The following is a 25,907-nucleotide window of genomic DNA, read 5'->3' on the forward strand; positions in this document are numbered from 1 at the left end:
AACCAGTGTCTGGCGAGGTGTCCAGACCACTGGCATCTCCAAGTCCACCTTTCCAGTCCTCCGGCGCCGGAACCGGATCGAGGGAAGTATCGGGGACGGCGCCGCCCAAAGACGGCGCCGGGGGTGACACCTGAGGGACCGGCCCCGGGGAGGTCATTAGGTCCACCGGCGACGACCTGGATCCGGGTCCAGCGGGGGGCTGCGGCGCCGGGCCCGAAGGCACCGGCGGCGTTGGGCCGAAGCACCCAACGGCGTAGGGGCCGAAGCCCCCGACCCGCTAGGGCCCCCAGACGGGTCCACTGGACCCGAAAGCGCCTCGGAGACCGCCGGGGGAGTGAGGGCCATGAGGAACCGCTCGATCTCCTCCGGCATCGCACGCAGCCCAGGGACCGGAGGGTACGGGGCCGGACGCGACACCTGCGACTCCGACGGAGCCGCGTGGGCGGTGCCACCTGCACCCCCGGCCGCTTCGTGCGAGCGTCGGGGAGAGTCGGAAGAGCGATAACGTCTCTTCGACTTCTTGTGCTTACCTGACGACTTCGACCCTGAGGAGTGATGTCGACTCCCGGAGCTACGATAGTAAACAAAAACCTGTTGCACACTAAATTATAAAAGTACAGAAATTCGGAACCATTCTACAGGAATACTCGTCCTTTTGGCTCTCCCCATACAACGGGGCATCTAATGTTCGGGAGCCTCCACACTCCCCGTGATTTATCAAGTGGACGCCAATACCATTTAAAATAATTTATTGCAGAAGAACCTCACCGCATCTTTACCTGGTTTTAAAGGAACAATCCTGGAACAATATCAACGACGATTTGGACCCAATTAACCTGGTCTCGAGCGGGGCCGGGTCGGAATTATCACCGGCACAGCGACCTACGGTTCGCCACCCATCAACTTCAACCCTGAGGAGTCACGGAATTACTGTATTCCCTTGCGACGAAACACGTGTCGGCTGGCCATTCATACATAATAAAAGAGGAGCAGAATCACTGGTGGTTTTTTCTCTGACGGCGAAAACTTGAACTTTAAAGTGTCCATTGAGACACCGAATTTCTGTACTTTTATAATTTAGTGTGCAACAGGTTTTGTTTACTTTGGTACAGTGTGTGTTTCACGACACACACGCTTGGAGGGGTTATAGGGCTTCTCCCCCCACCTGTTTGCACCTATTCTTCAATATACTAGCACCAATACCTTCTGCGCTTCAACCAATAGCAGTGCGCGCAGTATTTCCCTCACTCTAAAAACCCTGTCCTTAATTGAATTATCCCGGAGCTACGATGGCTCAGCTCCCGCGACCGGTCCCTCGACCTCCGTCCGGACCGGGACCTCTCCTGGTGCGGGGCCGACTGCCGGAGTTCGAGTCGCTTGCGGGACCGCTCCTGCCTAGCTTTCGAAGTCAGGGCCTGGCAGTCGGAACAGGTCTTGTCGTCGTGGTCGACGCCGAGACAGTGGAGACACCGACGGTGAGGGTCGGTGACCGACATCAGTCGGTCGCAGTCCTCACAGGGTTTAAAACCTGGCATCCCTATCGGCACCGTTCGGAGTCAAAGACTCGAAAAAGAAATTATCAAAAAAGATCAAAAAGTTTAGTCAAAAAAGACTAAGGTACCACTTTTTCCGGATCTGCGCTGCTGGCGCGGAAAAAAGAAGAACTGACGTCAGCACGCGGAGGCGGCGTCTAAGTACTCCGGCAACGTCATCACGGCGCCGACGACTGACGCGGAGCCGCAGACGACGCCTACCGACGCGCAAGGGTACTGCTACGCAAAAAAATTCCGGATCCAGTCTGACGCCTGGAGATAATCTAAGGTAAGGAATCTATCACTAACGTGTCTCTTTCAGATATAGGTTTTGCGGTTTGGTTCCTGATGATATTGAAGAGCTCTTGTCTAGAGCCGAGCGGAAGAAAGCGGTCTTTTTTTTAATGTGAATTTTGTAAGACCTGCGGGCTTCTTGGAGTTGATCCCGATGGGATTGTACCTCCAGGTTCGTTCTGCAGTTCTTCATTGATGTCGGAAGTGAACCAGGATCTGAAAGGAGTAACCCTGTTTTTTTTTTAGTTTCAATGGGGCAAGCTGGTCCCCCCTTTGATGTATCCGTTGTTCGATTTTTTGGGGTGCCTATGGAGTCATCAGACTTGATGTTTCTCCAGGTGAAGCACAGAGGGATGAACCGGGATCCTTCAAGTAGTGAAATTTCGAGTTTTGCATTGTTTTTCTATTTAACATCGATTTTTCAAACATTGACGCAATAGGTGAAATTAGCGGGATCTTCAGTGTAGAATTTCCACAGTTTTCGGTTGCTGATTTCTCGCCTTTTTTCCTTTTGGCAAGTCTTTTATGAGTTACTACTTTTTCTCCCAATGCCTTCCTCACCCTGCCGGATCGCATGGCTAAAAAAATTGATGATATATATTTGTTTTGAATTGAAATGTCGTTTTCCACTGCCCACCTTCTTTAGACCTCTGGTATTTTCCAACCTACTGGGACCCCCTTCCTCAACTCCCCAGACTCCAAATTCTTTTCTGCGAGCCCGTAGCCTTTTCTTTCCTTCTGTTCAGCCTCCTGAGGCAGGCGAGCAGAGAGCAGGGAACTCAGAGGAGTCTGCAAGCCGCCCCCAACCTAGTTGGGTCGCTTCCGCAGACTCATCGGGCATACACTCCGCAGCCAGCCTCTAACGAGGGCTGCGCTCTCTTGCCCCCCGCTCCCGCTTTTAATGCTGTTGTCAACTGGGAGATACTCCAGACACGTGAAACTTCCTCCCTGATAGGAGTGCACTGCATGGAGGCCAAGCTGCCCTCTTGCTACATTTTTGCCTCACTGCCCACTCAGCTCAGTCCTGGTGGTAAGGTACGAGACAGCAGGCAGTAGGCGCAGGGCAGTAATGTGCTGTCAGGAGGGCTGGGCTGCTGAGCTGCTGAACTGCCCCAAGCCACTGCCCTATGCTGCCCCTGCTTCCGCTGCCAGTCACTAACAGACCTCCACTGCAGACGTGCATATTCATCCTGACTCAGCCGGAGGCTCTCCTTTGTGCTACGCACCCTGAAACCTATGCAACCTGTACCCGAAGGTCCCGCCACACACCACCTCCTCCTCCTCCTCCTCTGGCAACCTGTGGGGGGATGCTGCTGGTGCGGGAGCCGCTGATCAGGATCTGGCCCAAGCTTGTAGATCAGCGCGGCGTCCTCCCGGCTGGGGGAGGAAGAGGGACCGACAGGCTGTCAGGCAAACGGCAGAAGGAAGGCTTGGTCCTGCTCAAGCTCCGGTTTCTGCCACAGCCATGAGCTCCGTGCGCGAGTTCCTCCTCTCCGACCAAGCTCCTCCTCTTCCGATCCAGGTACCATTGGTCACTCTTGGAACTCCAAGCGGATATATATACACACATATATATGTATACATTTCTTTTTTTCCCACTGAACCAAAGGTTACAGAGATGTTCTAGTTAGGCTCTGATTTTACTGATACAAAAGCATTGGAATTGAGCAGTTATAGTTACCTAAATTAACTATAACTTACAGCCCCCCAATGTACTGCTTACGACTTCACATATTACATCACTCATGACATGGTCAGTGACATCACATGAGATCATCCAGTGAGTATAAGTGTTTCATAACAGTTTCTGAGATTTAAATATATATACTAAGGTACTGCATAAGTTAAATGAATATGTTTGTACTACTGCTGAGTGATACTGTTTTTATGAGTCATCTGAGTGGCTCTGTGACAGTCAGTGTGGGAGTCTGAGTGACTGTATGGTTGAATACATGGGTGTGCGAGTAGCTGCACGGGTGAGTGGCTGTATCAGTGATTGCTGGCTGTATCAGTGTCTGTGGTGGCTGGGTGTGTGGCACTGGGGTGAGTGACTGGGTGTGTAAGTTGATGTATAGGTAAATGAGTGGCTGTTTGACTGGGTGTATGGATATGTGAGTGGGTATGTAAGTGGTTTTGTGGATGAGTGAACAGATGTGTGAGAGGTTGTATGAGTAGCTTTGTTAGTAGCTGTATGGGTTATTGAGTGGCTGTGTTGATGTGTTAATGGGTGTGTAAGTTGTGCAAATGGCTGTGCGAGTGTCAGTAGTTTTATGGGTCTGTGAATACTTTCAAATAGCAATAGACTTTTAAATGCAATAGATACAGTTGTTGCAATATGCAACATAAGTTAAACACAAAATAACATTGAGCTCAATGGGAAGTTTTAAGTAAATGCAATAAAATCACTTTACAAATGTTTTTCTTACTCAGGGCTGGATCCTGGATTCAGCCCTGGTGCATTTACTGTAAACAGTTGAGTGAAATCATTTTTGTTATATAGGCGATTTTTAAGGAATATTTGTACGTTTCAAAAATCGACACTTAAGAATTTCTGGCAAAAACCAGCCAATGTTATCCTATGGAGGAAAATCAGGTTATCGGAAAATCACAGTTGTAATTACTTTTTAAGGTCAGTGCTGGGCACAAAGATCCAGCACTGGGATCTCTCCTGGTAACAGGTGAGTAATGTTGTTTTCGTTGATCGGATGATTTTTAGTGAATATTTCAAAGTTTAAAAAATTTCCAAGTGAAAAACAGTCAATGTTACCCTATGGAGAAAATGTAGACTATCGGTTTTAAGGTAAGTACTCGACTGGCAGAGTTAAGGTTCTGGGGTTAGACTCAGGGGTCTCCCAGGGTCGGGTAGGTACAGTAGTTGCACCCTCAGCGGCACAGGGGCAGCCGGGTGCAGAGAGAGTAGGCCCAATGTTAGCCTATGGCGGGTAGGGGGCCTTTGGTTGGTGGCTGCTAGCAGGCAGACCATGCGGCTGTGGGAGCTGAGCTCCGGGTCACTTACATAGGGCAAGTGGGGAAGTAGAATAGAACAGTTGCTGCACTTCCAGGGGCACTCGGGCGGCTGGGTGCAGGGTGCTTTTGGGCAGTCGGGTGCCCAATGTATTTCAATGGGAAAGCTGTAAGAAGAACAAAGGCTGCAAGCTCGGGGACGGAGATTCTTCAGGTGCGACCACCACTTTGAGAGGTAAGTTGGGAAGCTGTAGGTTAGGTAGACACCCAGAAGTTGGGCACAGGGGGACGTGGGGCGCAGAGTGCAGGGGTGTCGGGAAATCTTACCCTCTGCTGATCTTGGTTGGAGGGGTCCCTTGTTGTTGTGAGGCTGCAGGCGTCGACAGGAGCGTCGAGGAGGGTCCTTGGGTGCTGGATTCTGGGTCATAGTCGCTGGGGGGACATCCTCGTGGTCTTTGTCCACTCAGGCACAGGTCGGGCTCGGCGGGTGCAGAGTGTGCTGGATTCACGGTTCCTGGCTGGCACCAGGGGTTGTAGATCTTTGAGCAGAACCACTGCTTGTGGGAGTCCCAGTCTTTGGTTGAGCAAGGCAGTCAGGTCCTCTGGGGTTTTCGAGGTTGCTGAAAACAGGAGACGCCGGGTTTAGCAGGAGCATGTTCGAGGTTCGACAGGCCGGTAGTGCTGGGGCCAAGTCAGTTGGTGTTGTCTTCTTGTGAGCAGCTGCACGGCAGGTCTTCTTTCTTCTTGTTCTTTGTAGTTTCAGGAATCGGGATCTGAGGAAGGAAGGTTCTGGGTGCCCCTATATTCTAAATTTAGGGGCGTTGCAGGTAGGGGAGGGTCAGGGACCAGTGGGTCCCTTCCCTGGGGTGAGTACACCCCCTATCCTGCCACTCTCCAGTGGGAGGGGGCAGGAGCCGGTCTCTGATTGGGTAGGGTTCCCCATCCTCATGATGGCGAGAGCCCGGAGTTGTACTTCACCTCGCCTCCCCCACCTGAGGGGTGGGGTTGGCAGAGGCTGGCACACCCCCTTTCCTCTCTTTGGTTTTCCCACCTGTCTTCTCGCCAGAGTTGGGGTCAGAACCGGTGGGGGCCAGATGCTGAGTACAGCAAGTGGCCTGCCATTAAAGCTTCCCCTGCCCATCCTGGGAGAGGAGGCCTAGCACCTCGCCCCAGGATGTGCATTGAGGCAGGCCCACGAGAGCGGATGCTCTCTACCCAGGCGTCCAGCAACAGGTCTGCTGGTTGGCAGCCTAAGCAGCCTCTCAGTCAGGACGCGGTTTGTGGGTTAGTTTCAGGGGGCAACTTAAGTTGCCCTCTGTCGTGCATTTTTACATTAAATTCCAAACTGGTATCAGTGTGGATTTAATGTGCTGAGAAGTCTGGTACCAAACTTCTCAGTCTTAAGTGTAGCCATCATGGTGATGTGGAGTTCGTGATGACGACCTCCCAGCACCATATACTCTCAATGGCAGCACTGCACTTACAGTGCCCAGGAATGGACTTGGGTACTGTAGGAGCACAGGGCTCATGCACCTGTACCCACACCACTGGCATAGGGCACCCAGCAAGAGGGGGGACTGAGGTATTGCAGGGCAGTATTTTGTGGGCATGGCACACGGGGATGTGTGCCATGTCAACTCTTTGTTTTGTTCTGCACCAAGACACTCAGCCGGCACAGGCAGTGTGTCTGTGTCAGGGCACATGGCGTCTAAGGGTGGCACAATAAGTGCTGCAGCCCTTAGGGGCCTTCTCTGGTCCCAGTGCCCTGGGTACCTATGGTACCATTTACCAGGGGCTGAACTGTGGCCAGAGATGCCAATTGGGTTAGTATTTGGGGGAAATACACAGCCCTGGGAACCGGATTGGCAGGGACCCAGGGCACACCAAGGAAAAGTGCATCAGAAATCTGGCAAAAACTAGGGGGGGTTACTGCAACAGAAACCAACTTTCCTACACTGGGAAAATTCTGTAAAGGTTGCCTCTTCTAGGATATTTTGATACAAAAACAATTGGTCTGAAGTTCAGTCTTTGAGTGTGTGAATTTATTTCCTGACTGTGTACAACAAATGCCTAACACTGTCCTATGATACTGCCTTACTGCTTGACCACACTACCACAAATAGTGAGGTGCTATCTAACTTTACGTCTGCCTACCTTTGGGGTTCCACTGGACTCTGTGCACACTATGTCACACTTTGGTATAGTATATACAGAGCCAGCTTCCTACACGTGGTCACTATTATAACACTAATAATATTAGTAGCTCTGGATAATTTTCATTGAACATAAGTAGTTTTTATTATAGAAAAGGTTGGAGACCCCTGACCTAGACACAATGGTTAATATTCGCAGAGAAGATTTAGCCTTATTGCATGATGGAAAACATCATTAGTTATCTACTCTGCAACTTGTGTAACCATTTCTAACTCTAAATATTAACCACATATATCAAGTGAGTGATAACAGAAAACGTGGAAAATAAATTGCACATATTTAAGTACCTAAAATTTGACAATCTAAATTTTAAATTGTTTATACTGTTGTGTAGTTCCAATAAATCTATATAGGATCTGCGTGTATAGACAACCAACTGTGGGAGTGGTGTCCAGACTGATTTCAGGCACCCCTACCTGATATGTTTGCCTGTATACCATCTAGCTCAAAGTGACACTGGGAACTCCTCTTACCAAGAAGAGAAAGGTTTCTGTAAAATATCGAATAGGACAACCCTGTCCTCTCATAGTGGAAACAGTACAGCACTTTTCACTCAGTCACTGGTGCTCACTTTGTCACAGAGAGATACGCAGAATAAACAATGGAGGACATTTTCAATAAGTATTTATTATTATTATTATTATGCGTTCTTATATAGCGCTCGATTACCCGTAGGCATCTCGGCGCTTGCCTTGGGAACCCGTCCTGGCTTTTCCCTGTGAGATACCCGTACTGGGCATCCCCAAGGTGAAAGCCAGGCATCCCGCCGCAGGGGGGCCGTAGTGGAGATTAAGCAAGCTAATGCCCAGAGCTGCAGAGTGTGAACCCGTGACTCGAGTAGGCACCGAAACGTGAATTATTGAGTCCGTGGATATTTGGGCTCAAGACCCTGCCGCATCGGGAATTGAACCCTGGTCCCGGGTCTGACCTCTGCTTCAGGGTCTGCCTCCTCTAACCAGTGAGCCACACTTCTCCATTTATTGAACCAGGGCAATCATATGACAAACAGATGTATACTGGTATAAGCACCAACAGAGTAAATAGATGGCAGAATTCTACCACAGTGCTAAAACAATGGATGTATGCAGGCATATAAATACATGCCACTAATAAGGCGTACTCCTATGATTCAAACCCTAACTAGATGTACCTAAGTGTACCTAGCATGTATATAAGTGTATAGCCAAGAATCCGCTCAGGATAGAACCAACCCCATTACCCGATGTGGGAGAGCGAAGGATCCCCGTCTCGAGATAGCCACCACGCAAGGGATGCCAGACCACTGCGTGCTGGAGTGTCTGCATGCCGGAGCATCAGCGTCTCGTGTCAGCACTGAAGTCTTTCTCTTCTGCCTGTCCCAGCAAAGATATGGTGCATATATAAGGTACCCTTAGGGGTCCTACCTTGCTGTGTCATGTCGGCCGAAGATTACGGTGGTGATGAACCTTATACACAGGTATTATGCAGAAGTAGTAAACCTGATGTGATTCAGAGAATCCTCATGCATAATAAATGAGGGCAGTTTTTGAGGAAAACCACACGACATTTATGTAACCCTAACTAGGTAAATGGTCAGCACCAAAAACTATTATGTAGTACAATGGCAGGGTAAATAAAAGTAAAAGGTTAGGTGACTACACCGGCCTGTATTAGGGTACATTACAAAACATAACAGTACTGCTTGAGAGCACAATTTATTTTACAGAGTTTTATATAGCGCAAAACTTGACCCGAATCGGGTATCAGAGCGCTTTACATAGCACCAGTTGCATTACATGAGGACACATTAATTTTTGTTAGGCACAGGGAGATTAAGTGATTTGCCCAGAATCACAGGATGTTCAGTGTCATTGTCGAGACTCAAACCCAGTTCCACAGATTCGAGGTCGACCGCCCTAGCCATTAGGCCAACTCCTCTACCAATGGACATGTATTATAATCAAAGGTTATTTTAGATCAATGTAACAAGAGAGACACTTAAACGGCGGACTATTATTTTTGCACCTCACGCTAGTTTCAAATGTAGTAGAGATACTGCGCAACAAGCCCCGACACCAGCCGTCAAGTGATGCCTCTGTGGATAAGATCCTAAATTAAGCAAGTGGTGGGCGTGCGGCAGGTAATGAAGTCCAGAGAATCAGAATTATGTTTCAAAAAGAGTCTTTATTTTAAATCGGTAAATTCTCACGAAATGGGAGCATCACACTCAGCCAACGCATTTTGTTTTCACATAGTCAGGGCTCAAATAAGGCGAGTATCCTCACAATAATGAAAAGTTGATACACAGAAGTGCAATCCAAATGTGTACAGTGGGCACAGTGTAGGGTGTTCAAAAAGCCAAGCCCTGCCTCTTTATAAAGGTCTATGATAAAAGAAGATAGTACAAACGATGCGCAAGGTCGGTGCTCCAGGCAAAGTTAGTAACTGACGATATTAAGACACCAGAGAGGCTGAACCTGGCCCTGGGAAATCCCGATAGCTTCCAGGTTCATTGCCTTGCGCAACTTTTAATTATCGTGAGGATACTCGCCTTATTAGAGCCCTGACGAATTTCTCCATGTGAGAACGAAACTCGTTGTCGGAGTGTAATGCTCCCATTTCGTGAGAATTAACCGATTTGAAATAAAGACTTTTTTAAACATAATACTGATTCTATGGACTTCATTACCTGGCGCACCCCCACCCCTTGCTTTATTTTACATCAATGTGTTTGAGCTAATAATCATCATGGAATCACAGGAAATGTCGCAAACATCCCTACTAAACTGTTATAACATACATTTTGCCCCTTCCTTGAAACAGAATACCACTTTTCTCAAATAACATTTTCGTATTTATTTGCCATTGGTGGAGGGCATCGTTGGCTAAAAAGACGAGGCATGCTCGTGTTGAAGGGCAGAGTAGCATTACATGAAGAAAGTACTCCGCCATCTATCAGAAAGAACTTTCTTTCTAAAAGTCTCATGCAGGCTTTGTAGAAACCCTGCAAAATTATTCAATTTAGAGAAAGGCCTTGCTATAATCCCCTAATATGTCAAATCAAAAATACTTCTATGAGACCCAAAACTAACCCCAGAAAAGAAGTCAATAAGCTGCTCAGACGCCTGATTTATCAGTAACAGAAAGAGAACAAATATTGATGAAGACAAAGCAAACTGTTGCATAGAAGTTTCAAGTTATCTAAGTCATTTTCTGGAATTGACAATGACTTGTTTGACAAAGGATCAGAGGAGTTAAACTGTTGATGGGTTTCCCTAGGAGCATCTATATTTCAGCAGATGAAGTGGAAATAAATATCGCAAAAGAGTTCAGTAAAGTACTTGTGACTTAAGGGACTCTGATTAATGAGAAAAGGAGGATGAAGCAAACAAAAAGCCTCATCTGTGGCTGTAGATGGGTAAGGAAAATAAGGAGACTATGAACAGGGTGGACAGAATTGTATACTCCTTTTGTGTGTCTACCAATGATATTCAGACAAAAGCAGCAGAGAAAAAAATGTACAATGAGTGGCGCTGCTTGAGGGCTGTTGGGTGTGTGAAATTTCTGCCTGCCTACCCACTAGCAAGGAAGGAATTTGGACATTACAAGCCTGTCTGCACTCAATTATGTTCAATGCTGCATAATGGAACGGTGTACAGACACAATGAGTGTAATGCTTGATACAGATTCAATCTGTAAAAAGCTCGGACAAGAACACTTTAAGTAGTGTATCAGTAACGAATAGTTTCTTACCTGTCGGTGTAGTTTTGCAGCTTGAAGATCTTTCTGGATTCACTATGCTGTGCATATTCCGCAATCTGGTGGTTGGGTCCGGAATCGTAGTCTTTTTTCTCTTTTTTTTTTTTTGTCGTAGCCCAGGTGGGCGTCGACGTCCCACCATTTGGTGTCCTTTCGGTGACGTCGGCGTGCTTCCGGCGGAAGCTACCACCCTTGGGCGCCATCTTCGGATTCTTTTTTCTGTCTCTTTTCCTTGTTTGTCTTTGTAGTGAATCCATGGCTATGTATGTTAATCGTTTTTTCAACGTTAGTGTTTCCACGTATTTTGTAATTGTTCCAACTTGCTTTCTTTTCCATGTTTTTCCACCCTCTTTTCCAGCCTCATCTTTCTGGCGGAGGCGGGTGGGTTCGCTAGTGAATCCAGAAAGATCTTCAAGCTGCAAAACTACACCGACAGGTAAGAAACTATTCGTTTTGCAGCGTGAATCTTTCTGGATTCACTATGCTGTGCATAGATTTTGTAGCGGTTTTCGTTACTTCTGTGGCGGTTGGGTGGAAGATGAGCGTTGGTTGCTAAAAATATGTTGAAGCACTTTTTGTCCCACTTGTGCTTCCTTGTTCATCTGTACATCCACGCAGTAGTGCTTTGTGAAAGTGTGTACCGAAGCCCATGTTGCCGCCAGGCATATATCCTGAATCGGTGTGTTGGCCAGGAAGGCAATTGTTGCTCCTTTCTTCCTGGTGGAGTGGGCTCGTGCCCCTCCTGTTAGCTCCTGGCCAGCTTGCTTGTGGCAGAACTGAATTGTCTGTGCGATCCATCAGGCTATGGTGTTTTTCGTAACTGGTTTGCCCATGTAACTGTTAGCGAAGGACACGAACAACTGTTTCGTCTTCCTGTGATCCTTCGTTCTTTCAATGTAGTGCATCACAGCCCTTCTTGCGTCTAGGGTGTGGAGCGACCTTTCAGCGCTTGTAGTGGGGTTTTGGAAGAAGCTAGGGATCTGAATACTCTGATTCATGTGGAACCTTTGACACCACCTTTGGCATGAAGTGTGGGTCAGTTCTCATCACGACCCTGTCACTGTGTATCTGGATGTACGGTTCCTGCAGTGTGAGTGCCTGCAGTTCGCTCACCCTTCGTAGTGAGGTGATCGCCACCAGGAAGGCCGTCTTCATTGTTAACATTTGCAGTGATGCTTTGTGGATGGGTTCGAAGGGTGCTTTCATGAGCTCCGTCAGTACCACGTTTAAGTTCCAGGCCGGTGGCGGCATTCTCTTTGGCGGCGCTATTCTTTTAGCCCCTTCCAGGAATCTTTTCACGACTTGAGATGTGAAGAAGCTTCTCCCTGTTTCTCCTCTTGTGTATGCCACAATCGCTGCTAGGTGCACTCTCAGCGAGGATGAGCTTAGCTTTGCCTTGATTAGGTGTGTGAGGTACCTTAGCACCGTGGACTCCTTGGTCAGTCTCCTTTGGAGTTGTTTCTTGCAACACCATTGAGTGAATCTTTTCCACTTTTCCCCATAGCACTTGCGTGTGCTGGGCCTTCTTGCCTCTCGCAGCACCCGCAGGGTGCTCTCTGGTAGTTTCAGGTGTGCAAATTCTAAGCCCTCAGGAGCCAGGCTGAGAGGTTGAGGCTCTCTGGCTCTGGGTGTAGCATTCCTCCGTTTTCCATGGAGAGTAGGTCTCTTCTTTTTGAGAACTTGTGGGGAGGCCCCTGCGCCATCTCCATTATCTGAGAATACCACGTCTGTCTGGCCCATTGTGGTGCCACAAGGATGAGCGTCATGTTGCTCTTCATGCATTTGTTGAGTACCCTGGGGATCAGTGGTATCGGGGGAAAAGCGTAGGCAAATGTTTTTGACCAGCTTATCCATAGGGCATTCCCCTGAGACCGTGACTCTGGTTGCCTGGATGCAAAGTATTGGCATTTTGCATTCCGGTGTGTTGCAAATAGGTCTATTGTTGGGGTGCCCCACTTCCTGAATAGACTCTCTGTTTCCTGACTGTTGAGTTCCCACTCGTGGGATGCTGAAGTCTGCCTGCTGAGCCAATCCGCTTCCACATTGTCCTTCCCTGGCAGGTGTATGGCTAGCAGGTCTATTTTTAGTGGTATGGCCCATTTCCAGATCTCTTGTGCCAAGTTTGACAGCGGGAACGATTGCGTTCCCCCCTGTTTGTTTATGTAAAACATCGTTGTGGTGTTGTCTGTTTGTATTAGCACCTTCCGGTTGTGTAGGTGTTTCTGAAAGGCCTTGAGGGCTAGCAACACAGTTTTCAGTTCCAGGTAGTTGACGTGCCTGACTGCATCTGTAGGGCTCCACAGACCCCTCACTCTGAGCCTGTTCATGTGTGCGCCCCACCCCTTCTGGGATGAGTCTGTGGTGATGGTCACTGTTGGGTCCGGTGGTGTTAGAGGTTTCCCTTCTGTTATTCTCTCCTTGGTCCACCACCTTATCTCTTCCTGCACCCTGTGCGTTACAACCACTAGATCCTCCCAACTTCCTGTAGCTTGTGACCATTGTTGTTGCAGCCACTCTTGGAGTGGTCTCATTTGTAGTTGTGCATTGGGGACCAGATGGATGCATGATGCCATCATCCCCAAGATCTTGCTCACAGTCCTCACTGTCAGAGATCGCCCCTTCTGGTAGTGACGTTTCTCCCTCAGTAGGCTGAGCGTTCTCTTTTCGCTCGGTAAGACTCTGCATTGTATGGTGTCGATCTGGGCTCCCAGGAAGATCTTCACCTGCTCTGGTTCCATCGAGCTTTTGCCCCAGTGTATGGAGAAACCCAGGTTTGCTAGCGTTCCTGTCACCTGTTCTGCATGCTCTTTGCATGTCCTGTAGCAGTTTGCCTTCACCAGCCAGTCGTCGAGGTAGGGGTACACGTGTATCCCCTTTCTCCTAAGGTGTGCGGCCACTGCCGCAAGGCATTTGGTGAACACCCTTGGTGCGGACTTTAGGCCGAAAGCTAGGGTCGTGAATTGGTAGTGATCCTTGTTTACAGTGAACCTTAGCATGTGCTTGTGCTGCTTGTTCATGGGGATGTGCAGGTATGCATCTTTGAGGTCTATGGTAGACAAGAAGTCCCCTGCTTTTATCTGAGGAATGACCTCTTGTAGGGACGTCATTTTGAATTTTTGAGTTTTGACGTATTTGTTCAGGAACCGTAGATCCAGGATGGGTCTTAGGCTTTCGTCCACCTTTGGCACTAGGAAGTAGTTTGAGTACACTCCCATGTTCCGTTCTTTGAAGGGGACCCGTTCTATGGTCGCTTTGAGGAGGAGTTCTTGGGCTTCCTCTTGCAGTAGTTGCAGCTCTCTTCCTGAGTGCTGTCTTTTCTTTGGTTTTCTGTTTGGTGGCCTTTTTTCCAACTCTATGCAGTACCCGAACTGCATAATATTGAGTATCCACTTGTCTGTTATTTTTCTCCACTCTTGGAGAAAAAATCTCAATCTTCCTCCTACCGGAGTTGCATGTTCCTTTGTGTCTTGTCCGTGTAGCCCTCTCCTCTTTGTTTTCCCGTGCTCCTCCCCCGGAGGGTGTGGGTGGTAGAGCACCTTCTCTCGTGTGAAGTCACTTAGAGGGGGGCTGTTCGCCGCCTCTTCTTCTCTGGCCCCGTCCATTTCCTCTCGATCGAAAGGGCTGGCCCCTGCCTTGGTAGTTCCAGTTTTGCCTCTGCTGCCCCTGGTGGCCTTGGCTGTCACTCTGTTGCCCCTGGTGGAAACTCTGGTGAGAATCTCCTCGTTGGCTTCCACCTCTGCCGTTCGGCCTCCGCGACGGAGTGCCCCTTCTCATCCCTCTGAACTGCAGGGCTCCCATGGACCTTGCCGTCTCGTTGTCCTTCTTCAGTTGGGTGAGCTTATCTTCAACTGGGGCTCCGAACAATGTTTCACCGCTGAAGGGTGTGTTCAGGATGTTGTTCTGGACTTCAGCCTTGAATCCTGAGATCCTGAGCCATGCTTGCCTTCTTTAAGTGATGCCTATAGTCATCAGTCTGCTGGATGTTTCTGCCCCGTCCAAGGCTGTCTTCAGGCGTGAGTTGGCGATGCTCTTCCCTTCCTCTACCAGGTGTGCTCCTCTGTCACGGTATTGTTCCGGGAGGTGTTTGAGCAACTGTCCCATCTCCTCCCAGTGCTGGTATTGATGCCTATTCAGGAGGGCGTTGGAATTCGCCATCCGCCAGTGCGTTGCAGCGTTCCTCTCAATCTTCCTGCCCGTTAGGTCCATCCTCCTGCTTTCTTTGTCAGGTGGGGGTCCGGACGTTGTTGGGACGTTTGCCCTTTTCCTGGCCGTTGCAGCGATGATAGAGTCCGTTGTGACGGAACCCTTGATGTAAGCTGGGTCTTCGGAGGAGAATTTGTACTTCTTCTCGGTCCTCGGCGTTACAGATCTGCATGTAGCCGGGTCCTTGAAGGCCTCCTTTCCCTGGGCCGTGATACTCTTGAGCATGGGCAGGAACTGGCTCCTTGTCTGTATGGGGAGCAGTGTCTCGAGCAGGAAGTCTGCTTTTGGCTTCTCCTCTTCCAGCTTAATTCCATAAGCTGTTGCCGCCTTTCTTACCACCTCATTGTATGCCCCAATGTCATCCGGTGGCGAAGGCCTCGAGGGGTATGTTTCTACCGCCTCCTCTGGGTTTTCTGCCTCGATGTCCTGCCATTCCTGGTCTTGGGCCGTCGAGGAACCTGAGCCGTAGCTTGACTGCTGTTCCCCGTAATCCCCCTCTGTGTAGTAGAGGTCCTCCTCCTCTTCGTGCTCCGAAGGTTCCGGAGTTTTCAGCGGCTCTTCGATGTCGAACTCTTCGGTCTCCTGTACCTCAGCGACGGTCGGTGCCGGCTTCGGGAGAATCTTGTAACTTTTCATTTTTTCGTCGAAGTCCTTCTTTCTCTGAAGGATGTTCTGCATTTCGGCCTCGAGCCTTCTCTTTTTCCTCTGCATTTCTGCGGCCTGTTCGTCGTCGAGTGTTTCGGCCGCCCTTTTCGGCGTCGTCGTCGACGTCGAAGCTTTCTTCGGCTCTTTTTCTTTCGACGTCGAAGTCGAAGTCGAAGGCCCTTTTTCGGGGGCTTGCTTCGATGACCTTTGCTTTTCGCTGGTCTTCTGCCTCCGGGAGTCCTTCTCGGAGGATCCGCTGGGCTCTTTTTCGGAGGATGCAGCTTCGGTCGTCGATTTGCTCGGCGCCGGTGCTCCTTTCGAGGCTCTGTGCTCTGGCTTTCGAGAGTCTGCCTCAGGTTTTCGAGGCCCTGTGGGAGTTTTCGGGGTCGTAGACTCTCCTACCTTCTCAGGCGTACTCTTATCGGTCTCAGCGACCGTGAAGTCATCTGGTCCTTCGGCGATGTTGTCCTCATTGACGGTGGAGAGGCCAAGTTCATAGAGCGTCGGGGCTTGGCCCTTGCCTTGCATCGTGTGGTGAGCCGTCCTCTGTCCTTCTCGAATTCGGAGTGTCTTCGGCTTGAAGACGGAGCAGGCGTTGCAGTCTCTGCTTTCGTGGTCGATTGGCAGGCAGAGGTTGCAGACTGGGTGCTGGTCCTTCTGTGCGAACTTGTGGTGGCAGTTCTTGCAGAATTTAAACGGCGTCTTGTACATCCCTGCGCTCAGGGGGCCCCCTGTGTGCGCATTCCTTCAAGGAGGTCGAAGATTTCGAAGTTCTCTCCTTTCTTCGTCGTCTCCTCACTAAAGGTCCTCTTCTGTCGATGTTCTTAGGTCCTCACCTGTGAATTTCTGCCGTATTTTCTTCTTTCCTCCTCCAAAACTTCTGGAGCTTCACGCGACGATCCAGACCCAACGGCGGAAAAAAGAATCTGAAGATGGCGCCCAAGGGTGGTAGCTTCCGCCGGAAGCATGCCGACGTCACCGAAAGGACACCAAATGGTGGGACGTCGACGCCCACCTGGGCTACGACAAAAAAAAAAAAAGAGAAAAAAGACTACGATTCCGGACCCAACCACCAGATTGCGGAATATGCACAGCATAGTGAATCCAGAAAGATTCACGCTGCAAAACTGCAAGCAACTGATTTTGTTCAAGCTATAAAGCAATATTTAAATTCTGCAACAAAGATCAATGTTACTGGCATGATTCATATAATAAGGCTCCTTTTCTCTGGCACATTTGCCCTCAACTCCTGATGTCCATGCAAGGCCGGATTCCTTCCTAAGCAGAAGATTGGGAATTTTAAAAAAAATTGCCAGCATCCCTGCCAATGATTTCTATTACCTTGTCTTTAAAGAAGGGTAGAAGAAAACAGAACTGAGTCTGGTTTTCCTTGGGTTTCTCAGAGGAATGCACCAACATAGTTCACAGTTTCAACCCCTCACTGGTGTCATCTTGCCCTGATTTACCTGTTTAACTTCAAAAGAGACTGTCTGAGTTTCTTCATCCTCTTCTTCATCTTTGTCCATTTGTTCATAAAATTCAAATAGGTCAGCAGGCACATCCTGTTTCCCTGGAGCATCGAGTCCTTGTGATGTCGATGTATTCCCTGCACCTTCAACTGTCTTTGAAATCTACAATAAAAATAAAAATCACTAATATCTTGCATAGTTTTGTAAGGTTCCCTATGGACACATATTTATGATCATTTGTAGGATATAATTGCTAAAGGCATTTTGAATGCCTGGTTGCAGTACTACTACTGAAATTTTAGTCTTCTCAAGTTAATAACTCAATCAACACACATCAGCAGCTTTAGACACAACAGCCCAACCGCAATTTTGTATTTCTTATCAAAGGATGCCTTGGTTCTCAGATGAAAGAGTTAAGGCTCAGCGACTCTTAAAATCTCTTGAAAGGTACTTTTACAAGGCTATTCTTTGGAAAAGAGAACTAATTACAAGAAGGGTTTAAATCGCAGTTCCGCCAAACTAGTTCGAGGTATTATTCCTAGCGGAATCTCTCCAGAACAAAGGCCCCTCAAGAATTCTTTTTAATTATAAACATATTTTCAGTCCAAAACATGCACTACCGAACGAGCCACTTTGAAAAGATCGTTATTGCTCTTTGTCCTCCTTGTGGATACATTCCAGATCTAAGACTCATTTCAACCCCCCCCCCTCCTTTATGGATTCTACCTCAACCTTGGCGTACGGGGCGTGGCTACGTGACATGGCCGACAGGACGTGAGCTCCTGCAGCTCCCGGCCAGCCTAGCCCAACAAGCATTTGCAATGCAATAGGTCTCGCATTAGGAAAGTTTGAGGTATTGGTATTGTAAATGACAAATGTTTTATTTATGTGTTGGTTTTGAAAGTAGCGAAATTAATAGCTTTGTCATTTACAATGCCAATAGTTTTAACTTTCGCAAACGTGACACCTATAGCATTTGTAATGCAATATGTGTTGTATTTGCATGACTTAGATGTATTAATATTACAAAGAACAATGTCTTATTTGTTTTAATAACTAATACTTAAATAAAAGTTATTGTAATTTATAATGGCAATAGCTTAAACTTTTGTAATTAACTTTTGGGAAGATTATGTTCAGTGTAGTTTATTGTGATGAAAATCCAAGAACAGAAGTGAAACATTAACATCTTTTTGTTACATTTGTAATAAATCGTGAAACATTGAGAGAACATATTAGAACCAGTTGTTGTTGAATGGTTGCACAGAGTGATGCTGTGGCGTTCAGTGGTGCTGAGTGATGCTGTGGCCCTCAGTGGTGCTGAGTGATGCTGTGGCCCTCAGTGGTGCTGAGTGATGCTGTGGCCCTCAGTGGTGCTGAGTGATGCTGTGGCCTTCAGTGGTGCTGAGTGGTGCTGTGGCCTTCAGTGGTGCTGAGTGGTGCTGTGGCCTTCAGTGGTGCTGAGTGGTGCTGTGGCGATGCTGTGGCGTTGAGGGATGCTGTGGCGTTGAGGGATGCTGTGGCGTTGAGGGATGCTGTGGCGTTGAGGGATGCTGTGGCGTTGAGGGATGCTGTGGCGTTGAGGGATGCTGTGGCGTTGAGGGATGCTGTGGCGTTGAGGGATGCTGTGGCGTTGAGGGGTTGTGTTGGAGGGTGGACTTGGAGGGTGGACTTGGAGGGTGGACTTGGAGGGTGGACTTGGAGGGTGGACTTGGAGGGTGGACTTGGAGGGTGGACTTGGAGGGTGGACTTGGAGGGTGGACTTGGAGGGTGGACTTGGAGGGTGGACTTGGAGGGTGGACTTGGAGGGTGGACTTGGAGGGTGGACTTGGAGGGTGGACTTGGAGGGTGGAGTTGGAGGGTGGAGTTGGATTTTGAGTGCGGAGTTGGAGTCCGTAGTTGTAGTTTGCGGGTGGATTTAGAGGCTGGAGTTGTAGTTGGCGGGTGGATTTGGATGTTGGAGGAAGGGGTTGGAGCTGTGAACTGTAGGCTCATTTAACTGTTATCTATACTCCTGCAAAGAGTCATTATTATTATTTAAACTGACACCTAATAGTTTATCTCCCTTTTTCCCATCAGTATTTCCACCGACACTTCAAATAATTATTTTTTCCATCTGATTGATCAGACTTCAAAAAGCTTTGGGTAATGTGTTCTCCTTTTACTTATTTGCTAGTAATTTACCTGCAGACCATGCTTCCATACTGGGTTAAAGTTTGCTGTGGCTTTTTATTTCAATGGTACCAGGTCTTCGCCTGCAGACACTGAAGATGCCTGCAGAGATCTTACAGATGCATACACAGTTGAGGATGATTTAAGAGTGTCAGCATGTAGAGGTGCACCAGCCCGGTGTGTGGTAGACAACAGTGAAGGTGGATTAAAGAAACTGCATGCACGGCTTGCAGGAGTATTGTGCCCCTGACAAGCTCAAATGTACACAGCTGCATGTGGGCCAACACATACAATGCGATAAGGAAGGCATTTCATGCCCACTTACTTTTTGGGTCAGAAAACCGGCCGCCATTAGTCAATTAAACCACTGATCTTTAAGAGTATCACAATGTTAAAATGCTTTCTACGGAGTGCACCCCAAGCCCCTTCTCAAGTGCACCTGCTACCTGTCCTTTACCTAAAGCAAGAAATAATATTTAGCATAGACTAAGCGGCAATGTGTCGCGCCTTAAACAAGTTCTGCCTTTCAACAGGGCACAGAAATAGTGAAACGATAAGAAAGAGACTGGTGCTTGATATTGGCTAAGAAAAAGTGTGACTGGATGACCATGTCACAGAGAAGACTTCTTTTGGCATCTGTGTAGCACTGATTTGTCGTGAATTAATGCTACTACACAGCTAATAACTCGAGTTCAACTCTTTGCAATAATCGTGAGCCTGCCATGAGCTGTGGTAGGATCCCACTAAGAACAGAAAACTAATTGGACAGAAATATGATGCACTGTTAGTTGTAGTCCAACAGTTTATGAAATTTAACTAAGTGCAACGAGTTGCATATTTAAAATTCCTTTGATCGGAGAGCATAATTCTCTGTGACTATCCTTGTTTAGGATGCATTACTGTAAGTGAGGGCGTGGCACACAGTAAGCTCATGAGATAGCTGCCAGGTTTAAGTGTCTTGTAAGCCTGGAACATTAATGGCTGTTTAACAAAAATTGGGACTTGTATTCTCATGAATGGACTAGTCAACAAACTACAGCTGGCTGTATTAGAAGCACCACTAAACACGAACCTGTTTCCAAAGTTGCAACATTCACCACAGCTTCGCATCACAAGCTTTACCTGTCAGTTTCTAATGTTAAGAGTGAGTGTGCGCTCAGTCACTCACTTGAAAAGTTGCTTGTAATATCCAGGTGCACCTTTGACCATTTCCATTATACAATGAAGAATGGGCTCTAAAGCCCCAAAATGTAAGAGCACAGACCATGCTAGAAATGGGATGTAGATGACTGACCTTGTATTAGAACTTAAGTAGTGCTTAGAGTAACTTCTAGACCCTAACATCGAACTTGCTACAGTAATACCTGAAATGTATCCAGTTTCTTGGATGTTATGACCCTCAGTAAGTTGTTTCATGATTGATTCCATAGAGCACCGAAATGTCACACAAAATAATCTGAAAATTGTTCAGCTATGCAAGCGAGATTGTCGAGATCCAACTGCAGCCACTCAGACCGCTATGGTATATGTATTGTAACACACACGCTCCAAGCCACACTTCTTTGAAACGTGTCATCTTTCCAAACAGCATCGTGAACATTATTTACCAAGGACCCTTACTCTGCCAACGCTGCACCTTCACCGTACCTACCGAGCGAGTCCAGCCGATGTTATCTACCTCTTCCTATTCAATGGGAGACGCCATGACACACAACGCCTCCCAGGAACGCTTGCGCGACTGTACGCTACCACGTGCAGGCGCCATCTTGGGAGGGGAGAATTTTAGGGACATACCGAATGTCAAAAGGAAACGCAACCTCCCTGAAAATATTATACTTTTACATATAAGAATTGAAAAATTAAATAGATTTGAAATAAAACATGTAAGTCACTCCTACAAACTACAATAGTATTTGTTGACAACGCAGCATTTGAAAAAGGTATCTCTGAGTGTGTGTTGGCATTCCTTGTTGTCATTCAGGTCTTTCCTTGAGGTTAATGAAAAATTCTGTCAGTAAGAAATGGTCGCTACTGTCATTAAAAGCTGTACGAGTTTCCGTCAAGAGTCTAGGAAGCCCACACCAAGGCTTGCATCGCAAACCTTATAGTGTATGACGGGAAATGACTTACCAGGGAGTAAAACCTATAACGTCCCTGTTCAAAATGATTGACGCACGACTGTAACCAATAGTTGTAGAACCCAAGGTCCTGTCCAATCATGGGTGAGTATGGGGTGGGGTTTGACCTTAACAATCATGGGTGAGTGCATCTTGCCGTTGCCATAAGACATGGTTTGAAAGACTTTGAGGTGCAGTACGTGGTGTCTGCAACCAAGGGTAAGAATGAAACCGGTTTGTTGATAATTAGAGGTGGGCGAGCCAACAATTTAAATTAGCAGAGAGAGCCGAGAGCAACAGATGGCTTTGATGTGGACGCGCGAGGCAGGCGGATGGAAAGCGCGTGCAGAAGGGGGCGGAGCGGATCAAAGTGAAGCTGCTGGTGGCAATGATGCGAGGCAGGCGGATGGAAGCACGTGCACGGACACATGCACTCGTCGAAATCTGCCGCCTGGTTTAGCTTTCCTGATCCAACCCTATAATTCTCTCCTATCCATTCCTTGCGGAATGGGATAGGAGAGACCTAAAAATCCTGTTTCAGTGCTGATCCTGTGCCCGCTCGGCGGCGAAACTTGTGGGACCGGAGGCCCAACGTCCAGGGGCACACTCCGGTGTCGAGCTTGAGGAGGTCCGACTGCGGGAGGCGGCGAGAGACGCTTGGGCTGCGGGCGCCCTGTTTACGGGAGGCCGGGGCTGCGGCCTAGCATTCAGGCCGCTGCCGGACGACTTCAGGGACCGCCGCTGCTCCCGGGACCACGGCGGATCGAGGTGCACGCGTCCCCGGGCCCGGGAGCTTGTGGTGTTGGAGGCGATTCTTCCCCCTCCCCCCCGGGGGCCCGGATCCTGGCGGGCCATATCACGCGGAGGTGCGGCAGACGGCAGTAGGGCTTGGAACGCCCACTGTGTCAGATCCGAGAAAACTCTATTTGGCTTGGCCGCACAGGAGCAGAGATGCCGTGTCCCAAATCCACCTCAACAACAATCCAGAGCTCGGAGTAAACAAGTCTCTGAATTATTATCTTGGGGGAAGGGGGATATTGGATAAAATAATAAACAGAAAAGAGATGAGAAGAGACTGTCTTGGGTGGTCCAATTCGTCCAGCCCGTCCTGCAGACTGTTCTATTGTACCTGAAGGGAAAATAATTATTATTATTTCTAAACTTCCTACTCTAGCTCTCTCTCTCTTTATATGTTCTAGTAATTTCTCGGTCTACACTTACCCACTACTTTCAAGAACTAGCCTCTCTCCTATTGCTTGCATTAGGTTCGGTCTTTTCTTCACTTGTAGTTTCTTCCTAATGGCTCTCTCTCTTCTAGTCTGTAACTCTACACAATTTAAATTAACACATTTAAACTCTCTTCTCTTAGGACCCTTGACTCTTATTATCCTCTACTATGCCCTAATACTCACTTATTAGTTATTAGATACATCGTTGTCTTTCTTTCTTGATAAAGTATTCCTTCGTGTATTGCGACTTGTTGTTTTGTAGAACTTAACTTTCTAATTCATTTTATTTCTTTCACTCTCTAGGCATTCAAAAGAACAAGGTGCAATTCCACTATGATGCTACTTCAGTACTATAATTTGTTGTCTCAAAATATGGTAAGTATTCTTTAATTCCTTCTCTTTTAACTCTTGCTGTAAATATTTGAAATGTCTACTGACTTAGCTCTCATGGTATGTTGTCCTCTCTCTCTCCTCAGGAACTCAAACGACTACGCAGCACAAAGATCGACCCATCGGACTGCCGTATTCGCCATAGCGCTCCGGCCATCACAAATTGAGCCATCACGCTCCTTTCCTGGCAAATCCATACAAACCTGATGGAAGCCCTGGACTTGATGTGAAAGTAATGCGATAATAGGCATTGCGTTAATAACTGTTGTACAAAACAATAATGTTGATAATTCTTGTCCTGATGATGATGTCACAAATGTAAAAAGGCATCGAAACGTCATCAACTAAAAAACCCCATATGCAATATGATAATGCTATATTATTTGATGCAATGGTATGGTTATGTTTAAGAGATTGAGTCTGTAGCACTGACCACAAGTATACAGACAGATTTTCGCTTTGCCCTTTTGGACATTTCTTTGTTGTTTTGTCTTGATTGTTGTGGGTCACGGCTGTGCCCACTTGTTATCTTTTTTGGTTCTTAAAATTCACTTTATCAACCAGAACATTTAAAATAAATGTTCTTGTCCGGCTGGACAAAAGACATACTACTTATCAGGTGTATGATTATTGGTTTTTGTATGTTATCTTGTCCACATGTAGGGACCACTGTTTTTTGTAAATTTATATTATAATGCAGCGCAACTGTTGCCGGCAGCGAGGTGGTTCGCGGATGCGGACGGGTGTAAGATGCAGCTTTTGGCTGGGAGTGCCACCCAACGAATATTGCAGGTGACATTGATGAAGGGGAGGGGAGCAGATGCAACCCTACCATATGTGGTGCGCCACACGGCTGCAAACTGGCAGAGGTGTGTGTAACGAGTACTGCGACGGGCCCCCTTTCATAGGGAGTTGCCGATTTGGATCCTGGCGCCCATTGTGGCTATGGAGGAGCCCATGTCCTTTAGGGACTTGAGAGCTGGAGGCTGCGATACCTTGGCTGACCTCTATCCGGGCGACTCGTTTGTCTCTTACGAGGAGGCTGCGGAGGCCTTTGGGTTGGGGGGAGGACAATATCTACATTACCACGGCCTTCAGGAGGTGGCGAGGGAGCCGTGGCCCCCATTCCCGGAGACGCCTCGGACTTCTCATACATTAAACATCATTCTCTCCTGTGGTAGGGGCCGTAGGTTGATTTCCTTGCTTTACTCCGCACTAGGTCAGGACTTGGAGCTGCCGCTCCAGCCTGCGTGGAGCTCCTGGAAAACGTATCTGGGGGAGACCCTAGAGGCCGGGCAGCGCAAGCGTATAGGGGGTCTTACACGTAAAGTGTCATGTAATGCACGATTTAAGCTCATACACTTTAATTTTATGCACCGCACTTATATGACACCGGTCTCCTTGCAGCGCTTCTCACCGGATAGGGAGGACACTTGTCCCAGGGGCAGAGCTGAGAGGGCGGGGTTCTTACACTTGGCCTGGGAGCGCATTGTTGCGAAGTTTCTGGACGGAGGCGGTGGGACGTATAGCCGCCGCTACCGGCCTTGGAATAGACACCGCTCCACTGTCTGCTGGCTCTGGTTCCCCGGCCTAGGAAAAGGAAAATCCCCTATAAACTATTACAGCTTATGTTGGTTATGGCGCGACGTAGGGTGGCCATTACCTGGATGGGGCGGAAGGGCCCCAGAGATTTCTGCATGGCTGAGGGATGTTCAGGAGTGGTCTCTGGCGTAGGAGACTCATATGCAATGCGCCCGCAGGGATGAGAGACTGCAGGAAGACCTGTTGGCATGGAGAGTAATGTGTACTGCTGGTCTGACCTTGAGTGACTCTGAGGGGACTAGTGCCGACCGGTTCACACCTGAGGGGTCGGGATCTGACGGAGAGAGGGTGGGTAATGGGGACGGTTAGATCTGGATTGTCGTTTGCACACGGCTGCTACCTCATGTCCACTGTTGCTATGTCCTGATTGTAATGTATGATTCTTTTTATAGTCCCAATGTCCGTTGTTTGCCCAGTGATATTTGTGTCCCTAATGTGCCTTACTGAAGTTGTCGTTTTGTATGCAACAGTTCTTGTATGATGCCACAATTGGGGGGGGGGGGGAATGTTTATGTTACTTTGCATAAGCAAAAATAAAGTTTTTTTAAAAAAAATGTAAATAAATAAATAAATAAACCTTGGCGTACAGTTGTGACACCAACCATTGTCATTCCTTTTTAAGCCTATTATAGATGAACAAACTTTAGATCTGCTTAGTACTATTAAATCTGGCTTTCTGGACAATACCTATCCAGCCAGAATTATTCACAACCTAGCTGCATCTATTGGACTTTTCTTGTGTCCGCCTATTGTTCCCTCACGTTTGGCATTTTTTTTAAAGAAACCTTCTCTTGATCCTCTTTCAACATCCAAATATCAGCCGATTTTGCTTCTGACATTTTGCGAGAAAGTAGCAGAGAAGGTATTCAATACACAGTTCAGTTGGGGTTCTTAAATTCCTTTCGGGTCGGATGAACAGGTTTACTTACCTTCGGTAATGCATTATCTGGTAGAGACACTATCTAGCTGCAGATTCCATACCTTTGAATTGCCCAGGCGTCGGGAAACTTTAGTGTGAGCAGTACCCCTTGCGTGAGCCGCCGGGTGGCTCCATTCGGCTCCACGTGACGTCTGCTTCGTTAGTGGTCATGATGTTGCGGTTACTTATAGGTGCCACCCAGGCAAGTAAATGTCAGTAGCTTTCACTTTTTCACGGCAGAAGCGCAGAGTGGGGAGGCATAGGTGGGTATGTAAGGAATCTGCAGCTAGATATCGTCTCTACCAGATAATGCGTTACCGAAGGTAAGTAACTTACTTGTTCCTCTGATAGAGACTCAAGCTGCAGTTTTCTTACCTTTGAATAGATACCCAAGCCACACAATCCTGGCGGTGGGCTGC

General features: G+C 47.9%; 1 protein-coding gene across 2 annotated transcripts in view; it reads right to left on the bottom strand.

The window, feature by feature from the left end:
* ERCC3 (ERCC excision repair 3, TFIIH core complex helicase subunit) overlaps nucleotides 1-25,907 on the bottom strand; it is a 2,074,468-nt gene that overhangs the window by 1,137,061 nt on the left and 911,500 nt on the right. For both annotated transcript variants that reach the window (XM_078676352.1, XM_078676351.1), the window contains exon 7: nucleotides 17,057-17,221. In XM_078676352.1, the coding sequence (XP_078532478.1) occupies nucleotides 17,057-17,221 (165 nt within the window). The remainder of the gene's footprint in view (nucleotides 1-17,056; nucleotides 17,222-25,907) is intronic.

Source organism: Lissotriton helveticus, chromosome 2_1 (genome assembly GCF_964261635.1).
Source record: "Lissotriton helveticus chromosome 2_1, aLisHel1.1, whole genome shotgun sequence".
NCBI lineage: Eukaryota > Metazoa > Chordata > Amphibia > Caudata > Salamandridae > Lissotriton > Lissotriton helveticus.